At 40.3% G+C, this 23,202-nt stretch overlaps 1 protein-coding gene across 5 annotated transcripts in view; it reads right to left on the bottom strand.

The window, feature by feature from the left end:
- The window catches only part of LOC126236165 (atypical protein kinase C), a 782,990-nt gene that overhangs the window by 166,326 nt on the left and 593,462 nt on the right, over positions 1–23,202 (bottom strand). For 3 of the 5 annotated variants that reach the window (XM_049945253.1, XM_049945256.1, XM_049945257.1), the window contains 3 exons: positions 17,299–17,417; positions 14,499–14,668; positions 8,151–8,266 (listed from right to left, as the gene is read on the bottom strand). In XM_049945253.1, coding sequence (XP_049801210.1) covers positions 8,151–8,266; positions 14,499–14,668; positions 17,299–17,417 — 405 coding nt within the window. Of the gene's footprint in view, positions 1–8,150; positions 8,267–9,350; positions 9,471–14,498; positions 14,669–17,298; positions 17,418–23,202 lie in introns of those variants that run through there. The other 2 variants (XM_049945254.1, XM_049945255.1) reach the window with 2 other exon arrangements.

The raw sequence follows: 23,202 nt of genomic DNA, 5'->3' as shown, positions 1-23,202 counted from the left end.
ACCTTATGAGGATAGGAGAAAACTGCGAAAAGATGGCGGTGCTGAGAAAAGGTCTCCTAAAATATGATTCACAATCAAAGTAGACGATTGAAGGAAGACTGTGCCTCCCAAAAGCTGCACTGGTAAGAAGACAAAACGTCCCAAGATTCAAGGATCCAAATGAGCAGATGAGCCACTATCTATTCCAGTATCTCGCAGAGGACATTGGTCAGAATGATCGGCTGGTAACTATTGAGGGATGACATATCCTCACCGGACTTAAAGACAAGACTCACAACACTGACCTTCCACTGAAAGAGGAAGACACATTAGAGCCAAATATGATTCAACACCCAGAGGAAATACTGTTGTTGTAGAGGACTGAGGTTCTGAAGCAAATGGTTATGGATGGAATCAGGACCAATGGCTGAATTATGCAAAGAGAAGAGGGCCAGAAACAGCTCCCATTCAGTAAAATGTTTATGGTAAGATTACATCTCACAAGGGTAAAACATAAGTGAGAAACTTCAGCCTGCTGTTTCTGGTGGAGGAAGGCAGCTGGATAGGAGGCTGATGCCGATGCTGTTTCAAAATGGGTTGCAAGTTGTTCTGCAAGAACCAATGCATCCACACGAAGTCCACCCGGAAGTCCAAGGCCTCGGATGGAAGACTGACATTGGCAGCCTAAGAGGGTATGGAGCATAGCCCACACCTGTGATGAAGGGACAGAAGAACCTAAGGAGGAGACAAAGCATTCCCAACACACCCACTTTCTCTGTTTGATTACATAATGTGCTTTGACATGAAGACATTTATAGGTAATATGTCTGGTGGATGACGCGTGCCATTTAAGGCATTGCAAGGCCCAATGGCAATCATGGATGGCAATGGCAATGGTCATGTTCCACCATGGGACCACCCCATAGTGAAAGGGGCCCGTCAAGTAGGGAACAACAATGTCAGTGGCATTAATAACTGTATCGAACATGTCACAAATGACTTCATCAAAAAAACCTGACAAAGAGGGGATAGACACATTCTGGGAGGTATATAGAGGCCAGTCAGAATGATGGAAAGCCCAGCACAGTAACCTGGCCATTGGGAGGCAGGAAGAGAAAGAAAGAATCAATGGGAAGTAGTCACTATCGCAGAGGTCATTGTGCTGCAACCAGTAAAATGGAGGGGGAAGAGGAGAGGAAGTGAGCGACGGATCTATGGCAGATAAAGTGCCGTAAGCAGTACTGAAATGGGTTAGGGGCACCACCATGAAGAAGGCACAGGTCATGTCCACAAGAAAATGGTCTAGCAAGAGACTCCGACTAGATGAACTGCCCCACAAGGGTTGATGGAGATTAAAATCTCCAAGGAGGAGGAATGGAGGTGGTAGTTGCTGAAGGAGGTGGCCTGCCACAAGGGAGGTAGAGATTGCGAACAGTGATTGTAGAGTCCAAGTGGACCCAAAAATCAGCTTTCAATTTCATATGAAGGGAAAGGGGGGGGGGGGGCTCCCTTTACTAAAGATGTCCATAAAGACCAACATGCAGATACCAACAGAAGCCCTCGAAGGGTTGACCTGGTCCCAACAGAAAGCATGGAACCCATGAAGCACTGGTGAGTAATCAGCATGTAAATGAATTTCCTGGAGAACAACACAAGCTTTAGAGTCAAAGGATTACAATTTCGGAAGGTAACAGTAGTACCCATTACAATTCCATTGAATAAGCATGAAAGGTGGGTCCACACGGGAGGCAAACAGGGCTGAAACTGGTCACTATCTGTTACCAACATGGTTGGGGGCGACATACATAAACTAGTGGTCTGACTCAAATCGCAAGAGGGGAGTCAGTATCCTCTTCTGTCGAGGTGGGCAGGGCCCAGAGTGTAAGTGAGAGAGAGAGAGAGAGAGAGAGAGAGAGAGAGAGAGAGAGAGAGAGAGAGAGAGAGAAGGCTTCAGTGAGCTCTGGAACTGAGAGAGTGTGAATGATCTTGGGAAAAATGGATTGTGTGTCCCAAAGCTGACTCCTGTCAGCAGACCTCTGGTCAAGAAGATGCTGAGGGCAGGGTTCCCGGGAGAGGGCCCCTAATCACTGGCAGGCGCTAAAGAAGGAAGACACTAAGACACTTCTCTAACTAGGTAGCAAAGCAACATGTGTGTGTGTGGGGGGGGGGGGGGGGTAAGAGGATGTGGGAGCCACAGGGGAGGGAGAGAGGAGAAGGGTTGAGACTGAGGTAAGAAGGAGGGATAGGTGGCGGACGGGACGTAATGGAGGAAAAGTGAGATGTCACAGACACAAGGTGACGACAGTCATATTTCTGACGGGCCTGAGTGTAGAATAAACCACTAAAGGATTTACACTCCTGTATCTTCTTCTCCTAATTATGAACTGGACAATATGGTGACCATGGATAGTGATGATTATGACAATTAATATGCATGGGCAGCAGAAAACAAGGGCTTCCCTCATGGAGGGGGGTCTCCACTTTCACCACATAGAGGGTCCACTGTACAGTGGGACGACATGTGCCTGATATGCAAACAACAGAAACTCATCATGGATGGCAGGATGTATGGCTTCACATCACACTGATGACACACAAACTTTACCTTTTCCCAATGGTACCCCCTCGAACGCCAGACCAAAGGCACTGGTCTCAATGCAATTGTCCCCATGCCCTTTCTGAACACGCTGAACAAAATGAACACCCTACTGTTCTGGATAGGCCCAGAGTTCCTAATCAGTTTGAAGGATGAGATTACTATGAAAAATGACTTCCTGAACCATATTGAAAGACTAGTGAGGAGTAATGGACATCAGGTGGTTGTCACGACAGTCACAGGTGCAAAGCAATGCAAACTGTATGACAAAAGAAGTTCTGATAAACAGCAAAGCCAACCATATCTTACTCAGAGAGTCCATTTCGCCAACTTGTCTTCAGTATTTCCCACAAAAAATAATGGCTTGATGGTGGCGAAAGTGTCACATCAGTCCATGTGGAAACCTGGTAATAGGGAAAGGGTTTCACACCAATCCAGCAAGTCTGTCCCCCGCCCTCCCCCCCAAGAGTGTAGCCAGAGGAAACAAGGCTGTTGGGTTATAAGAATAAGCATTAAAAAAAAATACATTGCCAACTAAAGAGATGGCCACTGAGGAAAGGCCAGCTTGAAGCTTAGTGCATTTCATACGTAAAGTATAGATTAGATTTTAGATTAGATTAGATTTACTTTCATTCCAATTGATCCGTAGTGAGGAGGTCCTCCAGGATGTGGAACATGTCAGAAAAACAACAATACATGACAAATATTTACAACTAAAACAAATAAGCTAATGTACCATTCCACAGGTCCCAAGTGGAATGATCGTCATTTTTAATGAACACTAAGAGTCATTTTACAAATACTAATGCACTGAATTTAAAATAAAAAAGTTTTTTATTTATTTATAAGGTAATACAACTACTGTAATACTTATTTACAATGAACACACTACTGCACTGAAATGGTGCAGAAGTTATGTTGTACTTATATACAAATCAGTTGGTTTTACTAAGAAATTCATCAATGGAGTAGAAGGAGTTGGCCACCAATAAATCCTTTAGGCTTCTCTTAAACTGAATTTCATTGGTTGTTAAGCTTTTTATGGCTGCTGGCAAGTTACCTCCTGCCCTGATACCTCCAATCCAATCAACAGCTCTTCCCATGGATGCCACACAGGAACAGCAAGGGCCATCTGGCATGGCAGCCATTGCCGGGAAATCCAATGGTCCACAATGACAAGCAACCACTCCTAGGCATACATGGGGAGGTATCAGCTCAGGTATCAGAAGTGTGATCTCTCTGTTGTCAGGTGCTCAACCACAAAGACTGGTTGCTGTGCTGTCTATCTAGTGTTACAGGAAAGAATGGTGTTGAGGAAAAAATGAAAGAAGCAGTAAGGCCTCATGCTGAAGTGAAGGTCAAATCCCAAAGGGGGACCAAAAATGCTGAAGAGGAAAGATAAAAATGAGAAAGCAAGAGGAACAGAAACCATAAGGAATGTCAGGTACAAGGACAGCCAGGCCGATGTAAACAAGGACTCAAGGACTCACAGAGATGGAAAGGACATCCTGTTTGTGCCACGCATGAACTCATGAAAGAGCTGTAAGCCCCTATGGGACAACGCAATTAGTACATTTCATACTCCTATATAGGAAGTCTAAGGTCCTGCAGGATCCACAGCAGTGATGAACTGTGAGGATCCCGCTCAGCTGTAGGCACTCTTTTTTACGTATTATTTTACTTTTAGTAAGATGTGAAGGTAAATGGCCAATTTTCATTTCACTAATTTATGAACTAATTTATGCACAGAAATGCACTTTGACTGTTAAAGCATTATCTGATAAAATGATAAATATTAGTAGGAGCACTAAAATTACTTATCATGGTATATATAGCAGGGAAAAATGACTGCTTAGACAATTAGTTAAATGTCATCTCCTGTTCTGTAACTGTACCCCATAAGAATATTGCTAACCCACAGAGCTAGCTATACAGTGACATCTGAAGACTGTCAGGTAATGGAAGGGAGTGCTGTTCAATTCTAAGTCATTCTGAGCCAGTTATCCACTCTCATCTAGGTCCTGGTAGGATGGATGTGTTCCCATTTAAATTAAGAAAAACCAGACAAGTGCAAGTGGAGTTTGCACCCTGAGGGTTCTGTCATCATCATCTTCGTTTCCCCTCTATCCAACATATGGTCGAGTTGGGGTATCAATGGTACTTCGCCACTTTACTCAGTCTTTCCACCAGTCTTCTTCCACAATTTGGTTCCATAGCAGGTTTCTCCTACTTAAACTCAACTTTATTGTATCAATCTATCTTGTTCTCGGTCTTCCTCTTGGCCTCTTGCCCTCAATCTTGAACTCCATCCTTTTTCTTGGTATTCTTCCCTCTCCCATCCTCTTCACATGCCCAAACCATTTTAATCTATTCTTTTCAATTTTTTAGTCAACTTCTCCACTCCAATTTTCTTCCTAATATCTTCATTTTTCACTCTGTCTCTCCATGTCTTCCCTAGCATACTTCTCAGAAACTTCATTGCACTGGATTGTATCCTACTCTCCTTTCTTCTAGTCATAGTACAAGTCTCGGAGTTGTAATTTACTATGAGTGTGAAGTAAGTCTTGTAAAGTACCAGCTTGCACCTCATTAGTATTTCCCTTCCCCACACCAAGCCCCTCACACACTGGTAAAATGTACTACTCTGTTGTATTCTTTTGCTAATTTCTGTCCCCATTAACACACTTCCCAAATATTTAAAGTTGTCCACTATTTCAATATCCCATACAGAATGCTAAAAAATGTAATTACAGTGAGTAGCTTTCAGACTTTTGGGAGCATTCTGTTTGTCCAACTGTTTGGTTAGTGACCTATGTCTTTTCCTGCTACAGTATGTCAAAAAATGATTTTTGCCTAGTTTTGTTAACAATGTAAAACAAACAATCCCTGCCGATAATACTGTGATGCAAGTCTGTTATAATGCACAACAGACCATAGAAGAACAGAAGATGCATAAAAAAACTTGGGGTCAATTTATAATACAGAAAATTTAGTTTAATGAAGTAAAATTATAATGAATTATTCTTAAAACGTTCAAAAATACAATTTCATGACAATGATCTATTGTTTACTGTGATTTTAAAATACTGTCCATAAATGACATAAAATTAGTGCAAGAGTCCTTAATCATTGTTACTAATCAATATAATTGCCCATCTTCATCATTAATTTTTATTTTTGTACCCTTAACAGCTAAAGACATTATCAGAATATGTCGGATTAGAATTAGAAAAATGAAAAGTAGTATTTCTAGATGTATGACAATAATAAATACTGTACATAAGTTCTCACAGAATATAATTTGTTTAGGAATAAAAGGGACAACTCACGGAATAGCAGAAGCAGTGAGTCATTGACAGATACAAACAAAACAGAATGAAAACTCTGCTTGCTTTCTGACCTACATTGTGCTGGCTAGACATGACTGTCAATGACTGAATGCTTCTGCTATTTGGTGAGTGGTCCCAGAGAGTCCTAAATTATTTACAGTATTACAATAATACATGTACAAGATATAATGGAAACCTACCATGTTCAAAATCTAAGTATACTTTATCTTGTCAGTTCTCATGTGCACTTGTAGCACCGATTAGTGATGTTTAGTGAGGCAGTCTACCTTAAATAAAATTTTGGCCATTAGATGGCATTGAATGTTAATTTTTCTAAAAATGTACAAAACCTGCAATGCCTTCATCATGATACCCAACTGCAGTTCTGGCCTGAAACCTGCACGATTACTTCCTGCTTTTATCTTCTACATTTACCTTATTTCAGTCTTAACCAACAAAACTTCACTTCTTTCTTTCACTGATATGGCAGCCGCAGATTTATTTTCAATTTTAATAACTGCATATTTGCACATTTATTGCCACCTAATGACCACTGACAGTTATTTAAGCTAGACTATCCTGATACACAGCATCAGTCTATGTACATGTGTCCAGGAGAACTTTGAAGATAAAGTGTGTCAAGCTCTTAAATATGGTATGTTTATATTTTAACCTATGTATGCTTTACTGTGATATTTGTATAAATATTACTTCTCATTTTCCTATTTCTAATCTGATTGAGACTATGATGTTCAATGAGAGTGGGTCCACAGTCGTGATGAATTATTTAAATGATTTAATACCACCTGCAGTTGTCAATTTTCCTTTATGGGTTGTACAGTTGTACAATTCTGGTCTTACACCATTATCGAGTATCTGCATTTTAAGTCAGAGGCACCACCATTGCTTCTAGCCTTAGACAGTGTATTAGTTGCACGTCCCTCATGTTTGACTCGTTAAATATTCAGTACCACATTTGTCCAAGTTCCAGCTGAACAGGCTTGAATGATGCAAAAGTGCCTTTAGCTGCTCATAATTAGTATCTTTACAATTTCCACAGGCTACAGTTTCCTGACTTAACACCTGCACAATACATTTTATAGCTTGTGGAAATTGTTAGGGCACAGAAAAAAGAAACTGTTCACCTACAATAAAACACAGTAATTATGAGCAACTGAAGGCTTTCAGCTGGCACTTCAAAAAATGAGATACTGAGTATTTAACCAGTGAAACTAAAGACATGCAACAAATGCACTGCTTAGGACTGGAAGTAATGTTGGTGCCAGATACCTAAAACACTGATCCTTGATAATGATCTATGACTGAAATTGTATAATTGTACAACCAATAAAGGAAAAATTATAGATGCAGGTGGTACTAAATGATTTAAACTGACAGATTTTGATGATGGCTGTAGCCGAAACATGTTAAGGTGTATAATCTCTTAAAAATAAAAACAGCAACCAAGACAGATAATCATCATAACTTTAAAAATAGTGACATCAAGTGCATTCAATTCCACACATTATTTTGAATTCAGATACGCTAACAGATATCCTTCCTTCAAAAAATCATGCAGTGTGACTGCAGAACTGCTGAAAGTGTGGGATTCATGGCAAGTATCCTATGGATAAATTGCCTCTGACTTTTGTATATGAAATCTGCATGTCAACTGAAATATACTAGATACATGTAAATTACCAAACAGTGAGCTAATTTACTCGCACAAAAATATCATTCTCTTTTTGAATTCACATTTTCACTAGTTACAGGTTGTTATGTTTGTAAGAAGTTTTAAACCAAAATAAATAATATATGTACATCAATATTAAATATACTCCTAAGGAAAATTTAAAACAGAGGAGCGTATTTCCCATCCCACCTTCTCCTTGGAACCACAGTGAGAAAGGGATGTTTGACACACATGGCAGTAATATAAAGTAGGATCATGCAATGGCTCACTAGTGAAGAAGCTTTTTATGCTTCATTCATGGATCCATCAGAAGTTTGAAGCATCAGATTAAATCTAACTAACTTATGCTGGGATTTAACACTATCCTTGCTTCTGATGAATAAATTAACATAATTGTTTCAAAAACATAATTACAATATAATAGTATTTAATTAATTTATAACTAAGCAACCAAGCACTATATCACAGCCAGTAAAGAGTAAAGCTATAAATTTAAAGGTAGCACAGCAGTTTGGATAATATGGCTGGCAGCTAGGTAAAGGGTGAAACTCACGTGTCATCAGGCGTGAGGTGAACAGGCTCATCGGTGAATTCTGGAGGAAAATTGGCCAGGTCTCGGTCCGACTCGAGGCGAGGTTTGTACGGGGGAGCCACTTGCTTCTGCTCAAGCTGCGGACCAACAAGATGCATGGCTACACTACGCAAGGCAAACTATCTACTTAGGAGCCAGGCCACAGGCAGAAGGGGTCAAAACAGCTCTTAGCTATTGGCTGCTTTCTAAAGCTCACTACATTCTGGAATGACTGTGCCCTGAACACTGGTGCACCATCCACCATCACTGATCTCTTCAACAAAGTACTTAGCGCGCAAAATTTTTCTGTACAGTAATCTATCCCAGCTTGTTTACTTCCTTTTCAAACATCCTCCCTGGTCTAGGTACTTTCTCAAGGATACAGTATTTTATGGCACCCACATACTTTCTCAAGTATATAGTCTTTTATGGTACCTAGGATTCTCAACACTGTTACTTACTCAGCAGTAAACTTTTGTATAGCTCGAAACTCTTGCAGTCACTCTTTCAGAACGACTTAGTTGATGAACTCATACAAAAAAAGCTTCCAAAATACTGTGAACTATCTTCAAAAGACAATTTAGTTTTACAACTATAAATAATATATGGGCTATTCATGTTTTGATAAAACTCTGCAGCAATAAACTTTGACATTGGAAGTGAATCACAATGAACATTATCTCACCCCCACCTGCCTCCCTTCCACTCTTACTTACACTTACTCCCCTTACTTTCACTTTTTCTTTCCTGTTCTTCTTCCCATCACAAAATCATAATTATGATATTAAATCAAGAAAGACGTGGCAAAATGGAATTTATCCGTGCAGTCTGTTCAATGGTGCATGTTTATGCTTCTGACAGGTACTTCAGAACTTTCTATTTCCATTAGAGACTTACTTGATTTTTCTGTTGTAATCACAGAGCCACATGTTACAAATAGGGTTATACAAATAAAATACAGGAAGCTTAGTGTTCGTTTAGCTTTAAAATAAAAGCAGAATTTTTTTTAAAGAAATGGCTTCTTGTTTAACCTTTTCTGCCTGTAAACTTTGTTGCAGCTGAGGCACCAATGTAATAACACACAAAAGAAATTTCTTAAGTGTCCTAAGATTCTTGTGAGGTGAATGGTGCAGCATGTAGGGGCACTGAAGGGGACAGGGCTCAAACTGTAGCTTGGCTCACTTACGGGTCATCCGGGGTCAACTGAACCGGCTCCAGCGTGAACTGGGGATCAAAATTATCCAGGTCCAGCTCAGATTCCAAAGTAGGGCAGAAAGGGGGAGGGATTTGTTTCTGGTTCAGCTGCAAGAAAAGGAATACTCACCAATGATGAAAAAAAATACAATGTTCCACAGGTATTAAGTAGTAACATCAACTGACAAGTACACCAAAGGCTTAAGGTAAAAGTGAAAACAGATTTGCACAATCACATTCAGTATCATGTGGAACAAATTTCAGATCAGCAGTAAGAAAAAATTCAACCCAAATATTTCTATTTTTAGTTTCAGAAGAAACGTTCTCTGTCACTGAACTAAAATAACAGGTACATAACAGAGACACCAAACAGGAGACTTCCACCTATAAGACCCAAGTCCTCATATATGGGTGAGATGACACTTCACTTCATAAAAATGCCATAATTTCTGCTACACTATGTGATCAAAAGTATCCGGACACCCCCCAAAAAATACGTTTTTCATTTTAGGTGCAATTGTACTGCCACTTACTGCCAGGTACTCCATATCAGCAACCTCAGAAGTTATTAAACATTGTAAGAGAGCAGAGTGGGGCACACCATGGAACTCACCGACTTCGAACATGGTCAAGTCACTAGGTGTCAGTTGTGTCATACGTCTGTATGCGAGATTTACACACTCAAACATCCATAGGTCCACTGTTTCCACTGTAACAGTGAAGTGGAAACGTGAAGGAACATGTACAGCACAAAAGCGTACGGGCTGACCTCATCTGTTGACTGACAGAGACCACTGACATTTGAAAAGGGTCGTAATGTGTAATAGGCAGACATTTATCTAGACCATCACAGAGGAATTTCAAACTGCACAGGATCCACGGCAAGTACTATGACAGTCACACAGGAAGTGAGAAAACTTGGATTTCATGGTCGAGCCACTGCTCATAAGCCGCACATCACACTGGTAAATGCCAAACAGCGCCTCATTTGTTGTAAGGACGTAAACATTGGATGTGGAAAAATAGCGGAAAAATATTGTGTGGAGTGACAAATCCCAGTATACAATGTGGCGATCCGATGGCAGGGTGTGGGTATAGCAAATACCCGGTGAACATCATCTGCCAGTGTGTGTAGTGCCAACAGTAAAATTTGGGGACGGTGGTGTTATGGTGTGGTCATGTTTTTCATGGAGGGGGCTTGCACGCCTTGATGTTTTGCATGGCACTGTCACTGTACAGGCCTACTTTGATGTTTTAACCACCTTCTTGCTTCCCATTGTTGAAGAGCGAATTGGGAATGGCGATTGCATCTTTCGACATGATCAAGCACCTGTTTATAATGCACAGCCTGCAGCAGAGTGGTTACATGACAATAACATCCCTGTAATGGACTGTCCTGACCTGAATCCTATAGAACACCTCTGGGGTGTTTTGGAATGCCCAATTTGTGCCAGGCCTCACCGATTGACATCAGGGCGCCACAAACTTGTAAGTCACTTTCAGCCAGGTACGCGGATACTTTTAATCACATAGTGTGTGTGTGTGTCCATAGTTGAAAGGTAGGTAAAACATATTTTTTTGCTCCACAAACATTCTGAGCCCTGTGTGTTTTCATGTGGCTATTTATGATGTACAAGTGACCTAAAATCATCACTGCTAAATGCCCAACTTTTTGTCACTACGCATGTTTATATGAAAAAAAGTATTTTCATGTATCGTTCTTCATACAAAATTACTGAACATTCAGCAGCACCTTCTTTTCCAAAAATGAATCTATATTGAGTTAATAAGCCTCCCCCCCCCCCTCTCTCTCTCTCTCTCCCCCCCCCCCTCCATCGCCTTTCCCTTCTGTTTTGTGTGTGTGTGTGTGTGTGTGTGTGTGTGTGTGTGTGTGTGTGTGTGTGTGTGTGTGTTTTCTATTCTGGATTTTTGGGCAAAGTCAACAACTTTTTTTTCATTTACTGGTAGAAGCCAACCTCGGGGAAGATCAGTTTGGATTCCGTAGAAATATTGGAACACGTGAGGCAATACTGACCCTACGACTTATCTTAGAAGCTAGATTAAGGAAAGGCAAACCTACGTTTCTAGCATTTGTAGACTTGGAGAAAGCTTTTGACAATGTTGACTAGAATACTCTCTTTCAAATTCTGAAGGTGGCAGGAGTAAAATACAGGGAGCGAAAGGCTATTTACAATTTGTACAGAAACCAGATGGCAGTTATAAGAGTCGAGGGACATGAAAGGGAAGCAGTGGTAGGGAAGGGAGTGAGACAGGGTTGTAGTCTCTCCCCGCTGTTATTCAATCTGTATATTGAGCAAGCAGTGAAGGAAACGAAAGAAAAATTCGGAGTAGGTATTAAAACCCATGGAGAAGAAATAAAAACTTTGAGGTTCGCCAATGACGTTGTAATTCTGTCAAACACAGCAAAGGACTTGGAAGAGCAGTTGAACGGAATGGACAGTGTCATGAAATGAGGATATAAGATGAACATCAACAAAAGTAAAACGAGGATAATGGAATGTAGTCGAATTAAGTCGGGTGATGCTGAGGGAATTAGATTAGGAAATGAGACACTTAAAGTAGTAAAGGAGTTTTGCTATTTGGGGAGCAAAATAACTGATGATGGTCGAAGTAGAGAGGATATAAAATGTAGACTGGCAATGGCAAGGAAAGCGTTTCTGAAGAAGAGAAATTTGTTAACATCGAGTATAGATTTAAGTATCAGGAAGTCTTTTCTGAAAGTATTTGTATGGGGCATAGCCATGTATGGAAGTGAAACATGGACGATTACTAGTTTGGACAAGAAGAGAATAGAAGCTTTCGAAATGTGGTGCTACAGAAGAATGCTGAATATTAGATGGGTAGATCATATAACTAACGAGGAGGTAATGAATAGAGTTGTGGAGAAGAGGAGTTTGTGTCACAACTTGACTAGAAGAAGAGATCGGTTGGTAGGACATATTCTGAAGCACCAAGGGATCACCAATTTAGAATTGGAGGGCAGCGTGGAGGGTAAAAATCGTAGAGGGAGACCAAGAGATGAATACACTAAGCAGATTCAGAAGGACATAGGTTCCAGTAGGTACTGGGAGATGAAGCAGCTTGCACAGGATAGAGTAGCATGGAGAGCTGCATCAAACCAGTCTCAGGACTGAAGACCACAACAACAACAACAACAACAACAACGATAGAGACTGTGAGGATGGAATCCAATTTCATCCAACTGCAGAGTCTTCCCACCGTGTGCCCAGTTTTGGGAGTCCAGCAGGGTTATGGAGCAGAGCAATTTGATGTGTTCCCCTTACTGCAACTTTGCTGAACCCATACATAACTACACAAATAGATGCCCTTCAAAACATGCTTGTTCATTGTGATTTTAGTGGTCCCCGAGAGATGGGTTGTGTAGTGTCAATAGTGGTTGCTCCTGTGACAGATTATGCTTTGATTCAGTGGTCACCCAAGCAACAGATTGTGTAGTGCAATAATGGTCACTCGTGAGATGGGATATGTCAGTGAGTCCAGCGGTCACCAAAGTGATGGACGGTTTACAGTGTTTTTCAGTGATCACTCCTGTGGCAAGCCCTGTAGAGTAATTTACGTGGTCACCACTGTGATGGGTGTTTCGTGACACTATGATCATTTCTGTACCAACAGTGTGAACAGTAAATGTTAATTACTGAGCAATTGTGGCTTTTGTGTGTCAATACATGTCTTATACTTCCTACGTACATAATTCCAAAGTAGTAACCATTCACTGTGTAGTCAGGGTGCTGAATAGTAGGCAAGCACATAAACTAGAATGACCAGGTCCTTTAAATTTAGTTAATCTCCCTGTCTGCCACATATCAGCAATTTATAAAAGGGCAATTGTATAAATCTAGATCCATTGCTGTTGCTCTGGCAACAACAAATTTCTTTTTTAATTCAAAATGAATTTAGAATGAAAAAAGACTGTTCAGCAACTGAAGTTAATAAGGATAATGTTAAAATAAATTTTAAAGTGAAGGATGTTCTTATTCACATCACAGTATCCATGGATTCACATCTGCTTCTGAACTAGTTCTCCCAAGAAGGTCTTTCAACTTATTTGTGATATACATTGTTTCACGTTAAGCAGTATTATAATATTTATCAAATCAATACTAAGTCATTACCATGAAAATAACTTTTACTCATCCAAAAAAGCTTAGCACAAACATAAAAAATTGCATGGGTCCAAAATTAATTGTGTTACTGGTGCTGTAAACAGAAAGACATGAGACATGAAGAAAAAGCACATGACTAGAGTACATGTTTAGTTTTATTATTAATGTCTTCATGGAAAGCAACTACTGAACACTTTTTTAAGATTCTATCAATTCTGAGCTTTAGTTTACACACACACACACACACACACACACACACACACACACACACACACACAGAGAGAGAGAGAGAGAGAGAGAGAGAGAGAGAGAGAAATATCGCAATCCACTCGGGATGTGCTTAAATATTGTGCTGATTGCGAAATAGTGGCATAGCTCAAATATTAGTTTCCATAGGCAACATTAAATGTAGTCTCAAGAGAAAAAAAAAAGGAAAATTAGTAGCTAGCAGCAGGCAACAGGTGGAGAAGTCTGGAGTGGGGAGATAGCACACACAGCGATCCCATTAATTTTACTCTCACAATTTCATGTACTAGAGTCTTAATCTAATTACAATTTGTATTAGCTTCATGTCATTAATCATTCAAGGTGTGTCCATAATATAGTGATAGGATAATACTGAGAAAGTTTAGAAAAAATAGATGAATGATGAATTTATTTGTTGTACTTTCCATGGAAGAATCTTATTTTCTAAATCTAACTAGCCCATTGGTAAGTAATTACTATACACATGGAAATAAAGTATACATAGCATTTTACTAGTGGTATGGGCATTTAAAGAGTAATGCATCATTAACAATCTAATGAATTGCCATTAACAATGTAACATTTTGCTAAAACCAATATTTTTACATGAAAGTCAATGGAGAATATTTCAGGTTCATAAGGAAAATTAAGAAACTGCTTATCCGGGTAACTATTAGATGCATTAAATCAAAATTACTGAAGTTTTACAGTGCCTATACATTGTTACAACATTTATTACACTTACCAATTCCCACTCTATGCTTTTGAAGAATGGATGATTTGCAATATCCATGAAACCTGTTTCTCGATGACAGCCTAATCTGTCAGCCGGGTTTTTATTTAGGAAACCTTTGAGCACAGATGCAGCTTTCACAGAAAGTGAGCGAGGTATACGAATCGTCTTCTCCAAGATAACTGGAAATACACAAATTCAATAAGATTATTTAAGAAGAGACTATTTCTTTAGCTGAACAATGAGTACTCTCACTTTCATAAACTATCAGTAGTAAACACAACAGAAATGCACTGAAACTTACAGATGTCAATTACCTCTTATCAGTTTGGAGATACAGTATACTTGATAATTCAGGGACCAAAAAGGAAGTAAATTCTGAAACAAACTGCTTCTACACACAGCAAAAATTAGCTGTACAATCATGATGTTCCAAACAGCTGATGAATCAATGGAACAAAAAGTTTAAAAAATTGTTCCACACAAGAACATGGTCATAAACTAATTGCTGATTTATGAGCCTGCCCTGTATCTTCCCTTCGTTTTTCTTTCTCATATTCTGGATTCTAAATCTTTCTGCTCCATTGTTTCCTCATTATTTCTCTTTCAACTCCTGAACCTTCCCCAACCCACTGCCTTGGTGCCAGCCACCTCCCATGCACAACCAAAATGCTCAATGTAAGGGTTCTTGAGCTGCTCCTTTAATGCTCCACTGCCTCCCTCTATCCTACTCTACTTCCACATTTCCAGCCCCTCCCCAGGTAAGACTGATACCCAACCAAGTTACAATGCCCACCAAGGGGGGAAGACCAGGCTGACTGACTACTGGTTTATTTATTTACACAATCACGTCAGAATCATCATGACTATGACTGATAGTGAGAGGGTGAGAGGGAGAAAAAATGTTGCCCACAAGTTAACCAATTTATTGCCTTCTTTTTTCTACCTGCCTGTCTGTTGCTCAGTGCTTCTTCTGATTGTGGTGAATAGTAATTATTTTTATAAACATAATTATGCAGTAATACAATAAATCAATAATGCTTTTCTTCTTTCATAAATTAATAAAATTTATCTATGGAGACTTGATTATGTGAATACAATTTTCTCAGTGCAGTAAAAATACTGAACTGTAGCACATAATAACCCGTGCCACAAAAGGATTTTCTGGGCAATCTTCACAGTTCTTTGCGATATTATCTGCTAAGGGGTCAAATATTGTAGAGAAGAATGGCAAAATGAATTTTGTGCCAGAACAGCTACACTTTCTTTATTTTTACAGTCATTAGTAAAATAACAGCATCATACACTGATCAGTCAGAACATTATGACCACCTACCTAATAGCCAGTATGTCCACCTTTGGTACAGATAACAGTGGCAACATGTCATGACACAGTAGCAATGAGGCCTGAATAGGTCACTGAAGGGAGTTGGAACCACATCTGCACACACGTGTCACCTAATTCCCATAAATTCTGGGGAGGGTGTTGGTGAGCTCTGATGCCATATTCAGTCACATCCCAAGTTCAGATCTGGCGAGCTGGGGGGCCAGCACATCAACTGGAACTCAACACTGTGTTCCTCAAACCACTTCATCTCACCCCTGGCCTTTTGACATGGTGCATTATCTTGATGCAAAATGCCACTGCTGTCAGGAATCATGATCATCTCATGAAGGGATGTACACGATCTGCAACCAATGTACGATTCTCCTTGGTTGTCATGGTGCCTTGCACAAGCTCCACTGGACCCATGGATGCCCACGTGAATGCTTCCCAGAGAATAATGGAGCCACCATCACTTGTCTCCATCCCACGGTACAGGCGTCAAGGAGCTGTTCCCCTGGAAGACAACAGATTTGCACCTTCCCATCAGCATGATGAAGAAGGTATCAGGATTAATGAGACCATCTGTCACTGCGCCAACATTCAGTGCTGATGGTCATGAGCCCATTTCATTTGTAGTTGCTCATGCAATTTAAACAGTGGCTCTTGCATGGGTCGGCAGCTGTAGATACCCTTTGTTAGGAGTGTTTGGTGCACTGGGTGTTCACACACACTTTTACTCTGGCCAGCATTAAACTCTGATGTTAGTTCCACCACCATTTGCCATCTGTTCTGTTTTACCAGTCTGACCAGCCTACAATATTTGACATCTGTAAGGAGAGGTGGCCACCCAACCCCAAGACATCTGGATGTGATCTCACCTTTGTTTCGCCAGGTGTTGAAGACGCCACAGCACTCCTCAAATGCCCAAAAAGTTGTGCAGGTTCCGAAATACTCATGCCTAGCCTCTGGGCCACCACAAACTGCCCTCGGTCAAACTCAGATTGTGCGCCTTCCCCATTCATTCTCCACAAAGACAACATGCTCACCGATACTACATGCACCACGTGTGTGTCTGACTAGCAGTCATTCCTCACCAGCTGACATTGCTACCATCTGGATGAGTTTATACTGATAGTAGGTCAGTGGTCATAATGTTCTGTCTGATCAGTGTATTTATACAATGCCAAATGGTTGTATTTTTTTCTCATACAGGATCAATAGAAATACACACAGCAACAAATTTTTGTGTGTAGCAAAGCCTAAAATCATCTGTTGAGTTAAATCTAACTAACAGCGGAGAAGTATTACTGACTCGAAGAACAAGACGTACTACTAAATTAATAATAACACATCATTCAAATAAATTGCAAAGTCACATAAGACTTTAAAAACTACCAGAGCCTTCTGCTGCAGACAGTAACTTGCTGGTAAAATGAGTACAGCACTGAAATGTACTGCTGAGCAGTTACAACAAACAGATCTCACCTTGGAAAAGGTAATCTTCAGTATTCTGATCTGGATTCTCAGATGCACCAGCAATATCAAATGGACTTCTACCAGCTAACATCTCATAAAGCAGGACTCCAAGTGCCCACCAATCAACACTGTGAAAATAACATCACTGTTAAAATAACATTCAATGTTAATTATGTTTTTTAGAACTGTTCTTGCTATTTAATGGCATTAGAGCTGGGTGTTTACTATTACTTACTATTTGATTTGCATTCCGTAACACTGTCATTTAGTTTCTTTAGTTGTGTGTTTCTAGAACTGCCAATTCCACATTAACTGTGTTTCTGAACCAACCAACCCTTTCATTTTATTAAAAATAAGTGTATTACCTAAGTTATAATAAAATATTAAAGATGGTATTATAATTGCATTATTTTTCTGTATTTTATACACAGAGTTCATTTCACAGCTGCTGATATACATTTGTAACGTTATTACACTGCTGTTTCAACTTCTTACGTTACCTGTAGACCTCTCTGACTTGCTGACCATCATAATAAAACATTCTATCAAATATTGAGATTGATATAAAGAACTCTGAAAACTGATACCATTACAATGCACATTCTCTAAAATGCCACATCCATATTTCACTTACAGCTTCCACAATGACTTACTCAAAGATTTATATCAGTATTTCCATATGTATCTTAGGAGCAGAAACAGACATCTTTATTTCTTTTTCGGCATACAAATATGCCTCAGCTCACTCTCTTCTTTACAACAGATTGATTAATTAATAGCAGTTAATTCTAGAAAATTGAAAATTCATTTTATAAAACTGAGACACCCATTAAATTCACAAATTCAACCTACACTCCATATACTATAATTAATTGCTCTAGTATTAAGTTTAGCGTGCTTGTATGCTTCGATGGCCTCAATCGGTTCTATGGCCATATGTTATCTAAGCACAGTCAGCATGCCAAGTCACATTTTGTTATTTACTTATTTGATGCTGTTTACTGTACAATTTCCCTTCAAATGTGATCCTAACATCTCTTTCTCAACATGAATTCTAGGGGACAATTCCCCTTCAGCTACACATTTTGGAACTCTCTGTACCTACTGACCTGTACAAAAAGAAACAGTTTAGAACACAACAATATCACTGTAAAATAAAAATTTGATCAAAGCCCTTGTGGTTCTTTCTTCATTGTGCAATACATCTTGTCAAATTTACAATTTTCAATTTGTTAAGCAGATTCTATTTATTTGGACTATGAGTGGGTTACAGGAGAGAGGATGGGGAGACTGTTGAGCAGAAGGTCTAGGTGCAATGGGTTAGCCAAGACTGAGGCCAGGAGGATTACAGAATCAAAGCATGTGTTGCAAGGGTAACTCCTATCTCTGTAGGTCAGAAAACGGGAAGATTCCATATGGCACAGGTTGTGAAGCAGAACTGAACTGAAGCATATTGTACTCAGCAGTGTGTTCTGCTACTGAGAGGTCAATTCACCTCTTAGCCACAGTTTGGCAGTGGCACTTGTTCTGGCAAACTGCTGGTTGGTGGTTATGGCCACATAAAATGCTATGCACAAATCACCACAAAGCTGGTATAAGACTTGACTGCTTTCACCTGTGCCCTTCCATCTGCTGGCATAGGTTTTGCACCTGAGTCTTCCACAGGGATATGACTTGTGGAAATTTACTGGGAATGGGAGTAGCATAGGGATGGACCAGAATGTTGCCTAGCTTGGGTGGGCAGAGGAATACCACTACTCCTAAAGTGGTATTCTGCTTTACCAAACCTACACAACATTCTGGTCCATCCATGTGCCACTCCCACACCCAACCCTTTCCCATGTAAAACATCCAGCTGCAAGACCTGCCCAATTCAACCACCTAGCACACCAAGATCTAGTTCTGTCTCACTCATATCCTATCCCACCACTTGGAAACCAGTTGTGTCACACATGAACTCTGCTGCAATTTCTGCACAGCATTTTATGCAGGCATTGCCATCAACCAGCTCTCCACCAGAATGAATGGCCAATGCAAAATGGTGGCATGTGAACACACTGCTTAGTGCAACATGCTTGATATCAACAGCTGCTTCACTATCTCTGCCATCTGGATCCTTTGCAAGCTTTTCTGAACTACGTAGAGGTGATTTATCCTTGCAACACATCCTGTGTTTCCATGATCCTCTTGTGACACGAACTCACCAGCTCTGGTGCCAGTGTTCTACATTTCTGTCCTATGCACTTACTTCCTCCCCCTGAATTTTTAGTCATCCTTCCCCAGCCCCTCCTATTTCCTGCCTTTTTTCTCCCTCTATGGATCCCACCTAACTCAAACCCTCATCCCTGTCTACCTGCTGGACTGCAGTCCCCGCATTGTGTGCTCAGCCAGCACAATGTAGCTGCACAAATGTGTGTAAAATACATGTGTGTGTGTGTGTGTGTGTGTGTGTGTGTGTGTGTGTGTGTGTGTGTGTGTGTGTGTGTGTGTGTGCGCGCGCGCGCGCGCGCCCATGCGCGTGTGTGTGCGCACACACGCAAGCGCTCACATGCCCACTGCCAACTCAACACTTCTGTCATTCAGTGAGTTGTCTCCCATGCATCTAAATTATTAACATTCTGCCAGAACTTTCCTCGCAAAATAATAAGGGCTACAAGGTATCAAAATTCAATTTCCACAGCTTGTTTTCTGGTGGATATGAAACATGCTGACTTCAGCTTTTGTCTTCCTCTTCAACTACATCACATCTAGACACTTTCCAAGTTCCTAGTACATTTGTGACCACTGTAGTGTTGGTGTACTTTTACATCCGACATTAACGACTTCCAGCAATGCTTTTCAAACTGATGCTTATGTGACAGCAGTTCCAATACGGTATCAATACAGAGGGAACAGACTGTGTTCAGGCACGAACTCCCTGCATTGATGGCCAAGCTGCTCGTACAGATCACAGCAAACATATTCAGTGGGCAGTGCTGGAGACTTACCTAGCTGACTTAATACAGCCCCACAGTGTGGGACATAAAGCTTGCTTACTTGCATGAAATGATTTTGTAGTCGTTACACTAAATACATGAAAACTTTGGTTCACGGCTCTGGATTTAAATTAGGTTTGTAACTTGGACAATGAAGCTGCTCGTTGATTCTACTGTTGTTATTCATGACCTACAATTGACTGTAGATCTGCTGTACGCCACAGTGACTTTCAGTACAAAGTATACCCCTGAGTATCCTGTGGGACAGTAAAGACAACATTAACTGTTGAAAACATTAGTGTGTGGAAAACTCATCTTGTTCACAAAATCAAGATTAATTTTAGAGCAATGCCACTGCTAATAAGACCATCTGTGCCAGAAAACTGATGGGTTTAATATGTGTCTGGAAAACGCACTGCCAGCAAACAATCATACTATGACTGCTGTCTTACAAACCGCATAAATGTATAAGAAGGCTTTTATAAACACAAAGTATATAAAACTTGATCTAGCAACAAACACAAGCATATAACATGGTCTGACAAGTCTATGCCTACATTGTTTACTACTACTGGACATGTTTACTTTTGAAGAAGACCAGGTGAGACTGTTCCCAGCTGTGAAGCACAGTGGCAGTTCAGCAGTGGTTTGTGTGAGCATAATATGATTTTCAATGGGTGATACTGTTACAATGAAAGAAAAGCCAACTAGTTAAGTCCATGAAAAAATCTATAACAAGGGGTGTATTCAGTGGTGGTAGTATTGTTTCTAGCAAGTGACTTCATCTTCCAAGATCATAGTACTAGCATTCACATGGCTAGAACTGTCAGAACAGGTTTGATTATGGGGATGACACAGCAAATCATCTGTAGTCCCTACAACTGCTGAGTTTCTGTACTACTGAGGCATTATGGTATTTATTGGAAAAACAACAAAGAGCCCATTACTCTTCCACACATCCATCAATCCTAGGGGAAATGTAAGTCAAACTGGTGCTAGTGAGCCCCTAGAGATCAATATCTCATCAAACTGGTAAGTGGTTATTTTTATTCTTCCCGCTGAGTTATTTACACTCAACTAAATGCAGTGATATGAAATTATGAAACATAGCTTTGGTCGTGTTTTTAAATTATTATTTATGATCTGTAACAAAAATAATTAACTATATACAACCCCCAAAATGGCACTCATGTAACACACATAAAAAATAACAGACCTAACTTTCCTATAGTTTATCAGTGTGGGGAGCATGGATACATATAACAGACAACAGCATTCACACTAGCTTTCAAGCACCAGCTCATTTTCTAGCAAAACTCACATAACCACTCAAATTCAAACACATAACCACACAGACACCAAAATGTACACTCCTGAATGCAGTTGTCTGAGCCGATGGAGGTAGGGAGGGAGCAGGGAAGGATGCAAGGAGGTGGTAGCGGGAAAGAGACAAAAGAACACAAAGCGTAGAATGGAAAGCAGCATACTATGAGGACATGGCAAGTAACTACCTGTTGACTCATATGAAGACCAGTGTCAAATTGTGGCAAACTGCAAATTTGACCATCCAGCTGCCATTACAACACAAATGACTTCAACAGCTGCTTCGCTATGCAGACCATTTGGATACTACCTTTCACCACACTTTTTTCTGAACTATGTACATACCTAGTGAGGTGGCCCAGTGGTTAGCACACAGCACTCCCATTCGGGAAGACAATGGCTCAAATTCACATTTGGCCATCCCGATTTAGGTTTTCCATAATTATCTTAAATCGCTTCACGCAAATGCCGGGATAGTTCCTTTGAAAGGACATGGCCAACTTCCTTCCCCATCCTTCCCTAATCTAATGGGATCAATGACCTCACTGTTTGGTCCCATTCCCCAAATCAACAAACCAACCAACCAACCAACCAACCATGCACATGGGAATTCTCTCCCCAGCATATCCTTGCACTCTCATGATCCCCCTGGCCTTAAACCACACTAACCTGTTCCACTGCCTCCTCTTATCTTTTCCTTTCTCTCTTCTGTCACCTCATTCCTCCTACATCCTGATCATGTACTGCCTTGTCCCATTGCTCTCCCCTCCCCACCTCAATTTGGGCACTCATTCTCTGTTTTCAAAACCACTCCCTTCCCACTCTCTTCATTTCTTACTCTTTATTAAACTCTCTCTCTATTTTACCCCTTCTGATTTTTTTCCCTCCTTTCACCCCCCCCCCCCCCCCTACTTCCTACATTTTCATACTCTACCCTATGTACTCTTTCTTTCTTGTGTGACTGCGGAATCATCAGTCTGGAGACCTGCCTCTTTCCAGCTAGCCCCTCCTTGTGTCCTCCTCTACTACCCCCTCCCCCCTACCCCACCACCATCAGTTCAGGCACCTGCTTTCAATAACTGAATGTCAATATAAATCTTTCTGTGATTACAGAGTTGTATTTTGGAAGTCTGTGTGGTTGTGTATGTGAATGAGTGTACTACTTCTATAAAAAGAGCTAGTGTGAATTCTGTTTTGTGGTAAGTGTTTCTGTGCTCCATGCATCGATCTGCCATAGGTGAGTGGTTGCCTTTCTTTTATTTTAAATACTGCTCCATCCCAGAATTTCCATTATTGTTCAACTTAATTTCCAACACACACACACACACACACACACACACACACACACACAATAAACTCACAGCAACTGACTATACTGTGAAACTCAACATTCTCTGAATTGCAGAAATAACGACAGGTATCACTCGCTCCATTAAGTTAACGAAGTACATACACACTGTGTTCCCCAGCAGTAACTCAATGACTCAATTAACTACTACTTCTGACAGTTTTAAATTAATTATTATTTTTGTATCACTTCACTGTTTTCTGTTATTTCCCATGGGTGCACAGTAATTATATATTAATTAGTATCCACAATTCATTTAATAAGTTT

The sequence above is a fragment of the Schistocerca nitens genome, chromosome 2 (genome assembly GCF_023898315.1).
Source record: "Schistocerca nitens isolate TAMUIC-IGC-003100 chromosome 2, iqSchNite1.1, whole genome shotgun sequence".
NCBI lineage: Eukaryota > Metazoa > Arthropoda > Insecta > Orthoptera > Acrididae > Schistocerca > Schistocerca nitens.
Note: the sequence above shows the minus strand (reverse complement) of the source record. Positions and strands in the feature narration are given on the sequence as shown.